The 13,292-nt window shown below is 42.8% G+C and overlaps 1 protein-coding gene across 1 annotated transcript in view; it reads left to right on the top strand.

The window, feature by feature from the left end:
* COLEC12 (collectin subfamily member 12) overlaps positions 1-13,292 on the top strand; it is a 186,738-nt gene that overhangs the window by 139,875 nt on the left and 33,571 nt on the right. The window contains exon 3 of the mRNA XM_033178184.1: positions 8,307-8,429. Coding sequence (XP_033034075.1) covers positions 8,307-8,429 — 123 coding nt within the window. The remainder of the gene's footprint in view (positions 1-8,306; positions 8,430-13,292) is intronic.

Below are 13,292 nucleotides of genomic sequence, written 5' to 3'. Positions count from 1 at the left end.
TTTTTTTTTTTGAGACGGAGTCTCGCTCTGTCGCCCAGGCTGGAGTGCAGTGGCCAGATCTCGGCTCACTGCAAGCTCCACCTCCTGGGTTAACGCCATTCTCCTGCCTCAGCCTCCCCAGTAGCTGGGACTACAGGTGCCCGCTACCTCGCCTGGCTAGTTTTTTTGTATTTTTTAGTAGAGATGGGGTTTCACCGTGTTAGCCAGGATGGTCTCGATCTCCTGACCTCGTGATCCGCCCGTCTCGGCCTCCCAAAGTGCTGGGATTACAGGCTTGAGCCACCGCGCCCGGCCGAGTAAATTTTTTAATCACCATCTGATCAGCGCTACTTTCACCTTCTTCCTTGCCTCTATCTAACCTTGCCCAGCTCGTGCAAGCTTGAGCCACAAGCAGTTTTTTGGCTCTGTAGGTGAAGGAGCCATTGAAGACTAGCTTTTGGGGTTCCCATTTCAAGCATACTAGAACTTCAAAAGAGAACCATGAGACACCCAATTTTTTGGTTTCAGGCTTAAGCTGATCAAGACCCCTGCATATCCCATAGTTTGCTTTGAAATTATAAAGGTACCTTCTTCCCCTGGCCCACCTCCCTCCAAAAACTCCCTCAGCATTGGGAGATATCCCCCTGAGGGGCTAACATTGCCTTACCAGCCAAAACCCCAAGACACTCTTGACCTCTCCTAGAGAGAATGAGCATTTATTTAGGGCAGAATTAACTTGCTGCTTAAGTGTGTCACCACAGAATAATAAAGGAGAAATTATAGCCGACAGAAGCATCAGGCCTGTAGTAGTTAACCCACTGGAGACTACATTTTATTGCTCATTTCGAAGAAAGGCTTATCTATCAACATGTGAAAGGATGTTTCTGCACCCCTTTATTTTGACAGAATACTTCTTCAAGTCTAACTGGTCCGTTTTCTAGATTATCTTGTTGGACATCCTTTATCTTGCTTTGTTTTGTTTTTCACTTCTGGAGATGAATAAACTTGGAGAAGCAACACGCAAAAGATTTGGGTTCAACTCCCAGCTCAGCTACTCAGTGGCTTGAGTACTCACCCTCTTTGAACTCCCCCATTTTCCTAAAACAAGGAGAGGGTTCCTGGCCCATATCAGGTCCTCAGTAATAGCCATCATCCTCAGCAATTCCTCTTCACATTCACAGCAATAGCAAACTCTCACCCACTCAAGAAATGTCTCATGGCCTTCGTCAGTTACCTGTCAGAGTCAGTATCAGGCTCTACTCTACAGCAGATTGATGACCCAAGCTAGAGCTGCATTTTCATGAGTCCTTTTAATGAAAAGATTCAGCACTTAATCCCAGAAGGACATTGTATGGTAGTGCCAGATAATGAAGTAGTCAGGCTGCTGAAATGTTGACAGTTCACTCTGTGCCCATAGCATAAAATGAATAGGAATAGAGCCAAGAGGAAGGGGCCAGCTAGGAGAGATGACTGTAAGAGAGGTGATGGTTGAGCTCCCCAGTGAGCAAGGATTCCTCTCCTTGGAATTGAAAGCATTTGTGGACAGTTCATCTAATAAAGGATTTCTTATGAAAACCACAAAGAGAAAGCAATGGCGTTCTTTTGAGCCACTATATATTCTGGCAGACACTGTATACTCTGAGTGGGACCGTTACATCTGGTTTTTGCCTACAACAATTCTTTTTTAGTAGGCAGGGTATAAATTATAAATTTTAAATAAATAATGCATAATCTTAAAAAAAAAACCAATAAAACCAAACCAGAACTGACTGCCTTTTCTTTTTATACACATGAAAAAATTTCAGTGAAAACAAACTATACCCTTGGTAAATGCACAGAATTTGAATGCAAGTTCAGAATGAACGCCGAAGAGTTCATGCTGTCATAAAACTCTCTTCTAAGTAACTTTTCTGGTTTGAACACATCTTTATGAATACAGAGCTGCTGTGAGGTTTCACTTATTTTGCACAGAAAGTGATTTCATTTCCAATTCTTGCCCTGCTTCCATTTTCATGGCTATCCACATCGTTAGGAAACTTGGCATAGTAAGGTGTCCAAGGCTGGGATTTGTATTTGGGGAACTAAATTACTCACTAATAAAAAAAATTTCTTTACTAACTAATTCCATATTTCATCATTTAGTAAGTAGCCTTTATTGTAAGGAAAAGCTAGTTATTTCAGTGGATAAAGTGTTTTATGTATTTAACTTTGGTTCCAGTGATATTGCATAACAACTAACCAGGTTGTTAACTCTTATTGTTTTGTTGCTTTTGAGGGCATTTTAATTATAGGAATTTATTTGAATCATCCGTTTTACTGTTAGAGCCAAATCATTCTTATGGGTTTATGGGAATCTATACCACCAGGCAGTAGATTAATAACTGTAAAAAAACCACATGAAAAGGTCACTGCAAATCTCAGATCAAAACTCGTGGTTTTCTGGATTTTGCAATTGACCCTTTTTAAAGCTTCTCTTTGGTAACATGATCTTTATGGCAACACCACTGAGCTATAAGACACTTGTGATCATGAAAAGAGCCCAGAAGTGGCCCCACACTCACCCACAATGCCAGCCTCCGCCTACCAAGGAAGGGGATGGATCTGCAATGTATCCAGTTTAACACACAAGCCCACCTTCAGTGATACACGTGGCAAAAAAATATGAGAGTGAAGGAGACTCTTTTTTTTCTACAAAAAGATCGGAAAAACAGACTGGATTGAGACTGGACCACAGCACTTGGGAGGGCTCTTTATGGAGAACCACAGCAGAAAGGAATTCTCTTTGCTGGTGAATTCTTCTGGCCCTTTGCACTGTCATTCCTGGAGTGTTTCAGTTATTCCCCAACCAGCAAACGGCTCACTGATCCGCAGCCCCCATTCCCCCACTGCCAGCTTCCTACTTGAAATGTGTTGTTGGAACCAGGGCAGCCCAGGGGACTTTGAGTTTGGGCACTGGGGACCAAATTGTCAGCCTATTCTGAACTTCCATGGAATACTCAAGGAGTTAACCAGAGCGATTTTGGCTTCACTGGGCCCCCACACTTTTTTGTATAACAAAGACTTAGACACTGGAAAATACATTCAAAACATGAGCCAAGAGTGGAGTTCAGCAGGAGATAGTTCAAGAGGGAGAAGCAGCGGAAAGGCATGCACCCTTCTTGCCTGCAGGCCACTGAATTTCAAATGTGCTATTGGGGCCAGGTTCTTTGGGACGCTGGATCTCTTAATGGTGAGGGGCAGCACTGCTTCACTTCCTGAACTGGAATCTGTCATCTGCAGCACTCTGTATACCAGTCCCCAGCCCTTCCTTCCCTGCCCACCCCCACCTCCCATGGGAACCAAGTCCCCAGGCTCTGGAAAGTAATGCTAAGAAAACAAACACTACAAAGGCTGGTAACAGGGGGATATCTCTCTTGAATGTTATTTTGTAACCATCTAGGTTCAAGGAGGAGGGGATGCCCCAGCTACAGGAGCCAGCAGGGTCCCTTTGTAGTAGGCATCTGTGTGTTTGGCCAGATGTCCTCCCAGCGGAGGGCAGAGAGGAAGATAAAACAGAACTCTTATTAAAAAGAAGTCAGGGGAGGGGGAAAACAAGACAGAGAAAGTGTGTCAAGTGGAAAGGGAGGCCAGGCAGTGCCATCTGATATTGATTAAATGCTGATAGAGTCGGCAGTGAGAAATGCACACAGTGAGGAAGTGCCCCAGCTCTTCAGAATGTGAACCAGTGACAGCTGTCTAGGAGTGGATCTGCACGAATACCACATGCACAAGATGCCTGGCGGCCACAGGGCTAGCTCATGGGGAAGGATGGGAGGGCAAGATGAGTGTGCTGGAGTCAGGACATGTGGCTTCTGATCCTGCTTCCTCTCTCTGGGTCTCTCTTTTCCCATCAATGACACAATGACGCTTGACCTGCACAACCTTCTAGCTCCCAGATTGTGTCATCTACCATAATGTCTGCTCTAACCAAATCCTCTGCGGCTCCACTAAGGTGGAAGGTAAGAAATCATCCTGAAGAGGCATAAGAAGTTCACCCAGCATGGTCTAAAAATCGCAAAGGAATAAATGCTGCCCATCAGCCGTGGGAGTGCCACCCAGTCCTTCAGTGGGAGGTCAGGCCAGCACCCCATGTCTGTCGCCCTTCTGTGCTTTACAGTTGCTACCAAAGCAAGTTCATGGTTTCTCAGCATGGAATGTGGTGTGTCTGTGGGTCTACCTATACGTTCCTTTCTCTAAATTTCAAAAGTATTTTTACTCTTATTGGATGTAAAGAGTCTTTTTTCATTTTATACCATCAGATTACAGAGAGCTTATGCACTGGTGTGTGGCGGGGGGGGGTAGGGGGAGTGTGGGTGGGTGTGTGCATGCGCACATCCTTTAGTTAAGAGTGCCTTCTTGAAAGTTTGTTGTTCTGTTTTTTTCCTTTTTCGCAAATGTCATGAGGACAGTGGTATTTTAATAAAGGGTGAGGCTAGATTCCAGTAGGAATGGAAGAGGAAGCTTCCACTGAGATGAAAAGATCTCACACTAGGGTGGTGGCAGGGGAAATGGAGAGGAAAAGATGGCTATAGAGAAGGACCATGGCCTAGTGGAGAGATCGTGGCATCTGGAATCCGACACAGGTTGGAGTCCTGGTCAGTTCAGCTCTCACTACGATGCCCCCTTGCAGTCCTTTTATGGATTAGAGATGCTGTGTGTAAGGGACCTCGCTCAGAACCTGGCACACTGTAGGCAGTAACTGAACATCAGTAAGCTGTAGATGATGATGATCATGATGAAAAATAGCCCACTGGAGGATTAACAAGACCTGGTGACTGAATTGGAGAATAAGTACAAGAGAAGAAATGATGGTGTCTTTGAGTTTAACCACCTGAGGAATTGGGGTAGTAATAGTAGTTAAGTTGAGTACTATAAGAAAAGTTGGGTGGAAGTTGGAGATCTGGTTTGGCAGGGCTAGAAATGAAGTCAGTTTTAGACATAAGAGATGGTGCTGAGATATACAGGTGGCTATAAGGAAGTAAGACAGAAAGGAAATGGAGGGGGAAAATGGAAAAATTATAATAAAGAAGTTGATTTACTCTAGGTTTGTTTGATTAGTGAGTGTAATTTTACAGCTTCACCTTCAAGGGATTGGTTAACCAAAGGTCAGTTCATCATGACCAGCTTCTAAACTAAACCCTTGTTACTTGAAGTGTGGTCCTCAGACCAGTTGTCACCTAGACCTTGCAGAAATGCAGAATCTTAGCTCCTTCCTCAGACCCACTGAATTGGAACCTGCATTTCAACAATGTGATGTGTAAGCACTTTAAAGTTTGAGAAACATTGTTCTGAAGTGTGGTCCCCAGACCACAGCATCATCAGCATCAGCATCACCTGGGAACTTCTTAGAAATCCAAATTCTTGGTCAGGCATGGTGGCTCATGCCTGTAATCCCAGCACTTTGGGAGGCCGAGGCAGGTGGATCACTTGAGGTCAGGAGTTTGTGACCAGCCTGGCCAACATGGTGAAACCCTGTTTCTACTACAAATACAAAAAGTAGCCAGGCATGGTGGCGGGCACCTGTAATCCCAGCTATTCGGGAGGCTGAGGCAGGAGAATCACTTGAACCCTGGAGGCAGAGGTTGCAGCGAGCCAAGATCGTGCCACTGCACTCCAGCAGAGCAAAACTCCATCTCAAAAAAAAATAAATAAATAAAAAATAAATCCACATTCTCAGTTCCCTTCTCAGACCTCCTGAATTAGAAACAGTGTGTTTTAATGAGTGCTTCAAGTGATTCTGATGCACCCCAAAGTTTGAGAAGCACTGCTCTAAGTCATGAAATTGACGGATGCACCTCCTCCCTTTGTGTCTACAGCCAGAGAGAGGTGCTGAACACCAGAGGGATTGGTTGAACCCCGAAAGCTAAATTTAAGTCATTGTTATATGCTGTTTCTCTCATCATTTTGCACTAAACACAGCTGAAGAGCTCTTTTCACTGAAGAAGGGCACTATGCGTAAAATTACAAACCAAAGGAGAGAAACTTCGACTGTGGCTTAATCCTCATGACTTACGCATCAAAAGTTATTGAGCACAGTTATAGGAGATCAGTCCTCTTTATGTGCTGTTGCTCCTGGGGGACGCTATTAGTAAGACACACATAGGAAACAGGGAATCTCCTGATATTCCTTACAATGTGATTTTTACATTAAAACATCCACATTCTTTGTCTTGTGTGTCTTTCTAATCTATCAGGTGGAAATTCTTGTTTTAAAGGTTAGTTTCTGGAGTCACTTGCAGCAGTGATGCTGGTTTACTGCTCAGACAAGAACGCTTTTCAAAACCTTGAACTTTTAGCAGTAAAAATTTACCTCCTTTCATCAAAAGTGTCTGGTTTTTCTATTTGTTCTACAGTCATTATTCAAATCACTATAATAACATATAAGGGTCAGTGTCTGTTTCTTGTATACATGTAATATGCAAAATTTGTTATATATTGGGCAGTTAATTATAAGAATACTTGTATTTTCTGCCATAGGTTATAATACATTACAACCAGTGGCATGCTGGTAAATTAGTTGTTTGCGGCCAGGGAATGGGGGTCATCCTAATTTGTAGTGTTTGCCAATTTCTGTGGTGTAAATGCTCCCTGCAAGGCGGATTTCAAGCTACCAACAGTTTCACAACCAGCTCTCAAAATTCTTACAAATTTAACAATTGGCTCTTACAAGCCAGTAGAACCAACTTCAGCACGCCACTGAACCAAACATCAAGGGACCAATCAATAGGATTTTTTTGTTGTATTTGAATTGCTGTAGGTCTAATAATGTCTGAAATAAGTAAATTTGAGTGTTTAAATATTTTGTCATACAGAGATTTTTACTGAACTTATCATTGTAATTATCATAATGGAATCTGATTTGAAACTACAGTCATGTGCCACATAACATTTCAGTCAACAATGGACTGCATAGATGATGGCAGTCCCATAGGATTATAAAACTATTTTTATTGTACCTTTTCTATATTTAGATACACAAATACTTACCATTGTGTTAAAGTGGCCTGTCAGTAGAGTAACATGCTGTACAGATTTGAGCCTAGGTGCAACAGGCCATACCATGTAGCCTAGGTGTGTAGTAGTCTATATCAGCGGTCCCCAACCCCCAGGGCCATGGACCTGTTAGGAACTGGGCTGCATAGCAGGAGGTGAGCAGCGGCAAGTGAGTGAAGCATCATCTGTATTTACATCCATTTCCCGTCACTTGCTTGACCACCCGAGCTCCGCCTCCTGTCAGATCAGCGGCGGCATTAGATTCTCATAGAAGCGTGAATCCTGTTGTGAACTGTGCATGCGAGGGATCTAGGTTGTGCCCTCCTTATAAGAATCTGATGGCTATGATCTGTCACTGTCTCCCATCACCCCCATATGGGACCATCTGTTGGCAGGAAAACAAGCTCAGGGCTCCCACTGTTTCTACATTATGGTGAGTTGTATAATATTTTCATTATATATTACAATATAATAATAATAGAAATAAAGTACACAATAAATGGAATGCATTTGAATCATCTCAAAACCATCCCTACCCCTACTGTGGTCCATGCAAAAATTGGGGAAGAAGATGGGACCGCTGGTCTGTACCATCTAGGTTTGTGTAAGTATACTCTAGGACAGTGGTCCCCAACCTTTTCGGAACCAGGGACCAGTTTCATGGAAGATAATTTTTCCATGGATGGACAGGGGGCGGGAGATGGTTTCAGGATGAAATTGTTCCACCTCAGATCATCAGGCATTAGTCAGATTCTCATAAGGAGCACGCACCCTAGATCCCTCGCATGTGCAGTTCACAATAGGGTTCGCGCTCCTGAGAGAATCTGACGCTGCCGCAGATCTGACAGGAGGCAGAGCTCAGGTGGTCACGCTGGCTCACCTGCCACTCAATTCCTGCTGTGCAGCCAGTTCCTAACAGGCCACCAGACTGGTACCAGTCCATGGCCTGGGAATTAGGGACCCCTGCTCTAGGATGTTCACACAGTGATGAAATTGCCTAATGATGCCATCCTCAGACTGTATTCCCATTAAATGATGCATGACTGTACTCTGTGAAACAAAGTTATGTGCAATTATTTTAAAGTCATATTAAATACAGCTATAACAATAGAATGGTAATATTAAAGTACTTATGTTGCTCAAGGCAGTGTGTTTACTGTCACAGTAGTTCTCATAGCATAGTAAGGCATATGTAAAAATTATTCTTAGTCCCAGTATTTGAACCAAAATGCAAAAAGATATATTTTTAAATGACATCTTTGCTTACTGTTATTAAAATTTGACTTCTCTTACAGGTATTCAGGAAGGAACAGAATGTACCAAATGTAAAAATAACTGGGCACTGAAGTTCTCTATCATATTATTATACATTTTGTGTGCCTTGCTAACAATCACAGTAGCCATTTTGGGATATAAAGGTAAGTATGCTCTCTTTTTTCTCTTCCAAATAACAAGTGTTCCTTCATTAAGTTAAGCATGAGAAAATTCACATTTGCAAGTATGAAGTATTTCATTCCTGCAACTCAGATGCAAAATAGCAACATGATAAACTTCATCTCTGTATCTTGAACTTACAGCTATGAGATCTGAAAGGGGGGACATAATAATTCCTTTTGACTCATTTCAGCAACAATCAGGGTCCTCTCTGAGAGTTATAATGTTTTTTTTTCTCCCTTGTTGCTTTTTCCTACCTATTTCTAGCTACTCCTTCTTCCTCTATTTTTTTTTCATCTTATCTCTTGGAGGCTTTATGGAAACCCTGGTGTCAGCACACAGGAAAACTATATTGACAGAGAATAAGCAAAACACAAGATCTCCGGAGATACAACATGCTTCACCCAGGGACTGGCCAACTAATTCCCTTTTTTCTCTTCAGCACATTCACTGTGGTCACTGTTGTTTATATAGCTCTATAAAAATACTGCACTGTAGAAATTAAGCACAGAGGCAGCACTCCCACCTCAACCCACTTTATAGGATGTTGGGCCTAAACATATCTGGTTTAGGGTAAGGGGAGAATTTTTGCCCGAATCCTCCAGACTTGCAGACACAGTAAGTTCCCCACGCACCTTTCAGAGACAATGGTCATAGGTAGAAGGTGTCGTGATTCAGAATTGCAAAACTACATAAGCCCTTTTCTAGAAAACAGCCAGACGAACCTTCCTGTCAAAAACACGAGAGGCAAACACGGCCATTTGGTTTCAGAACAGAGGCCGACGTAGAGTCTGTGGATCATCAGGTCTTCCTTCTGCTCTGTGGCCCGCAGACTGACCTAGGAAAAGAAAGATTCCAAGTGAATTCCCTCCAACTGGTCATTCCTCCCACCTCTCTCCCAGCATGTAGCAGTTTCCTGAGAAAGCACAGTGTGTATTGGAATGAGATGGGTGTCAGGGCCAGACAGTCCAGGTTCAAGCCTTGATCCTACCATTTGTAATACAATTGTGAATGTTCAGTAAGTCAGTAAGTGCTTGCTAGTGTGCCAGGGGCCATGCTGAGTCTTCCACATGGCTCCATACCCAGGTATGAATCATACCCTCTTAGAGTTTCTGATTTCTTATCTGTAAAATGGCAATAATAATGCTACTTGTCAAGATGATTGGGATGAGCCAAGATGATGTAATTGAAGTATCTGTCCTGTGGCTGGTCCCAGGAAATCATATCTGTGTCTCTGTTCCTTGCTTCTTCTAACCACATTACACAGATCTAGCCATTAGAATGGCAAAACCTGTTAAAAATCCTCAGTATAGTTGAGGCTTTTAGTCCCATCTCTAAGGCCATATACATGGAAAATAATGTGCATCATTGGGTGTGTTGACTGATTAGTTTGGGCAATGGAAATCTGGAAAATTACCAGGTCATTCTATCCATTTGTGATGAGTTAGACCATGATCTAACCCGGAGCATCTTAAGTTTTTAGATGAAGCAGCAAACAGAGTAAGTGATTAAGGAAGGCTGTTAAATCATGATTAGCCCTGGGCCGAGAGGGGAGTGGGAACCTGGTGAGAGAAAGGAGGGTTTTCTATGTCCCAGGTAATCCGAACTCTCTCTCTTCCTGTCGTTTAGATTATTTAGGTCATTACTCACTTCTCCGTGACTTTTCCTAGTGAGCCAAGATAAAGGAGAAGCTTGAAATCAAACAGCCATTTAATAAGTATCTTTAAGTCTCAGTACTATGTAATCACATTTACTGCTAAAAGAGAGACGAGAGTGGTTTGGCAAATATATTAACATTTTGTAATATTTACCTCTGCTAGGAAATAAAGTCTAGGACATTTATGCATTCAGAATTATACAAAAAGAGTCAAAGAAGAGGCTTTTCCCCCCCTTTCTTTTTTTTCTGTTTGTTTGTTAAGGTACAGATATTTCCTCCCTTTTTATCCATGGAAAGCCCGTCCTGGCTCTGGCATGTTTTGCGTGTGCTGGTCCATTTGCCCACAGCACCTTTTCTCTGCTCTCCAGCTAAAGTGCCTCCCTCCTACCCTTCCTGTCTCGTGTAGACACATGGCAGCTCCCGAAAGCTGAATTAGGCCCCTTCCTGTTTGTTCCCATAGCACCCGGTATTTACTCTTAGCTCCTGTCACACTGTATCATTAGAGTCAATGGACTTGAGTGTGTCACCACCCAAACTACAAGTTTTCATGAAGACAAGAGACTACCTTTTATTTATTGTATCTCCCACCAGCACCTAGTCTCATGATATTTAACCAGTGCCTAGGAAAGTTCACTGGATGAATTAATGGGAGGATGGATGGATGGATGGATGGATGGATGGATGGATGGGTGGATGGATGGATGGATTGTGCATTAGGGCTGCCTTCCATGAAGGCAAACAATAGATGCTCAGGGACCTCTAGGCCAATCTGCTGGTACGGGATAGCTGCCCTAAAAGCCCTTCCTGGAAACCTAATGTTTTGGAGATTGGCTTGGCCTGCTCTGTGGGGGCAGTCTCACTAAGATGAAGGAAGAAGAGATAATGGGGAGCAAGTACAAGGGGAGACAGGGTGATGTCTTGCCCCTCTTTTCTTTCCTTCGGTGCCTCCCTCCTTCAGGCCTCTGCTGACAAAAAATACATAAAATAATACAACATGCACTTTTGCTTTCCAAACACACCATTAATGAACTAAAATGTTGATATTTTCCAGATGTGCTTTCTCTTTACTCACACAGTGACTCCTCTTTCTTGCCGGTAAGATTCTAGTGACCCAATGTTGTAAGAGGCAGAAAGATAAGACCCAGTTCTCCCTTCACACATTCCCCCTTTGAAGTCTAGAGAAACTCTCTCTGTTAAAAAAGAAAGGAAGAAAAGAAGATTCAATGAAAGAAGCATAATAAGTCATTCCTCTGAAGGAGAAATTGAAAGGAAAGGAGTAAAAACTTTCATTTTTCAGAGTTGGCAAAGGCAACTTCATACTGTTTTGCTCAAAATTGTTCTTTACTTCTTTCATGTTACTTCCGTAGCCACAAGTTAGAATACAATGAGCTTCCTTCAAGAGAATTTGCTGAAGAAGCCAGAGAGTCGCTTAGTCACCCAGACAGGGTTTGTGCAGTGGTCGTGGCTGTGAGGCACCTCAGCCACTTTGCAGAAAACATGTTCTTGGACAGTTAAGCTTGGTACATCCTCCGCCCTAGGCTTTTTATCATTAGTCAACAGAGCTTCCACAGCAGGAGTCATCTCTTAAGTTCAACGGGTCATGTTTCTTCCAGAATATTTCCTGAACGGGAAAATCCTACTCCATTATCCTTTCCAAGAGGCAGCCTTCTAAAGGTAATTAGGATAAAGAAATAAGACAGAAATCTGAATCTTTCTCTATAAGGATCTCCTTTAATTCAACATTCCTAGTCATTGGTAGTCTACTTTGCTGCTAAGCTGGGTCAGTGTAGAAATTTACAATTGGATTACTATTTAGGCTTTCAAAGTACACATCCAATCACACTGGAGAGCGCTTTAGGATCCAGGATAACACCCTATAATCAGATTTTCTGTATTTCTGTAAGGAAACCTATGAAATGGTGTTCAAGGTAGAAATGCCTTCATTAAATTCCAGGGGAGTGTAACTGATGTTACTGGGAAGCTGCAGGTCCCGGAGAGAAGTCTTTATCCCACAGTGCCATGATCAGTCTGGTACAAACACGTGTGAGCACCAGCTAGGAGCTCTGCGCTCTGTCCTCAGGGCCAAGAGCACGGCCCGTGGCTCTTGAATCCTCCATATCTAGCACTATGCCACCTACATGGCAGATGCTTCGTAAATGTCTGGTGATGTTAACTTTAAAGAGAATATAAAGAGAAATAATTCTTCCCCTTAAGGGATTCTTTATTGGAGGAAACCAGATTTAGGAAAAAGAAATACCAAAAGAGAGGCGATATGGAGTTATAGAAAGAGCATGGATTGTGGAGTTAAACCTTCCAGCCTGGTATCCCACATAGTCCCTGACAAGCTGTGTGATTTTTAGCAAGTTACTGAACATCTCTGAGCCTCAGTCTCTTCATATGCAAAACAGCAGTTGGAAGGATTCGCTGCAGTGATGATGCAGTGCATCCGGCAAAGAGCAGGCACTCGATAGATAGAGGCTGTTATGATTATCATTCAAATAGAGATCGAGTTGGTATGCAGTGGAATCAAGTCGTGGGTGTGGCTGAGTACAATGGGGCAGTGAGGTGTAGAGTGGACCTTCAAGTAGAAGTGGAGTCAACAGAAGGGAAGAAGAAGTTAGTGGCCCAGGCCAAGGGATGATACCGAAGTGCTTTTATAAAAAAGGTTTTATTGTCAGAGTGTCCTAGAGAATTATACTTTGGATACTTGAAGGGGGACAGATCTTCAGGTATAATATCTGAAACACCAATATTCTGTAGAAAAATTCTACCTTAAGAAACAGTTTCCAATACAGGAGAGCACATAAGAAACCAGACTGATGGTCACCCTTCCGTGTGTCCTGCTCATTTTTCTCAAATGAGAATGGTCTACAAACTGAGGTCTATGTCTGCAGGCTGGGAATTTCCAGGGTAATATAGGATGGCTCTGAGACTATATTCCTGATTGAGAATTGGTGCTAATAAATTCAGAATAAAAGCCAATAAAAGTGCTATGTGCCGTTAACAGCAAGGGTAAGTTCTGGATCTCCACCAGTCTGGTATTTTTATGCAGTAGCAGGTTCCAGCATTGCAATCCTAACATTTCCAGCTTTATACCAGGTCTTATTTTTAAACAAAGACACACACCCCCCCAACGCATGTAAGCTGTTTATTAGCACTTGTGGGCAGGGAAAATAGTTTCCTTGCTGCA

The sequence above is a fragment of the Trachypithecus francoisi genome, unplaced genomic scaffold, assembly GCF_009764315.1.
Source record: "Trachypithecus francoisi isolate TF-2019V2 unplaced genomic scaffold, Tfra_2.0 Lachesis_group19, whole genome shotgun sequence".
NCBI classification, from domain to species: domain Eukaryota; kingdom Metazoa; phylum Chordata; class Mammalia; order Primates; family Cercopithecidae; genus Trachypithecus; species Trachypithecus francoisi.
This window is presented reverse-complemented; position numbering and strand designations above follow the sequence as displayed.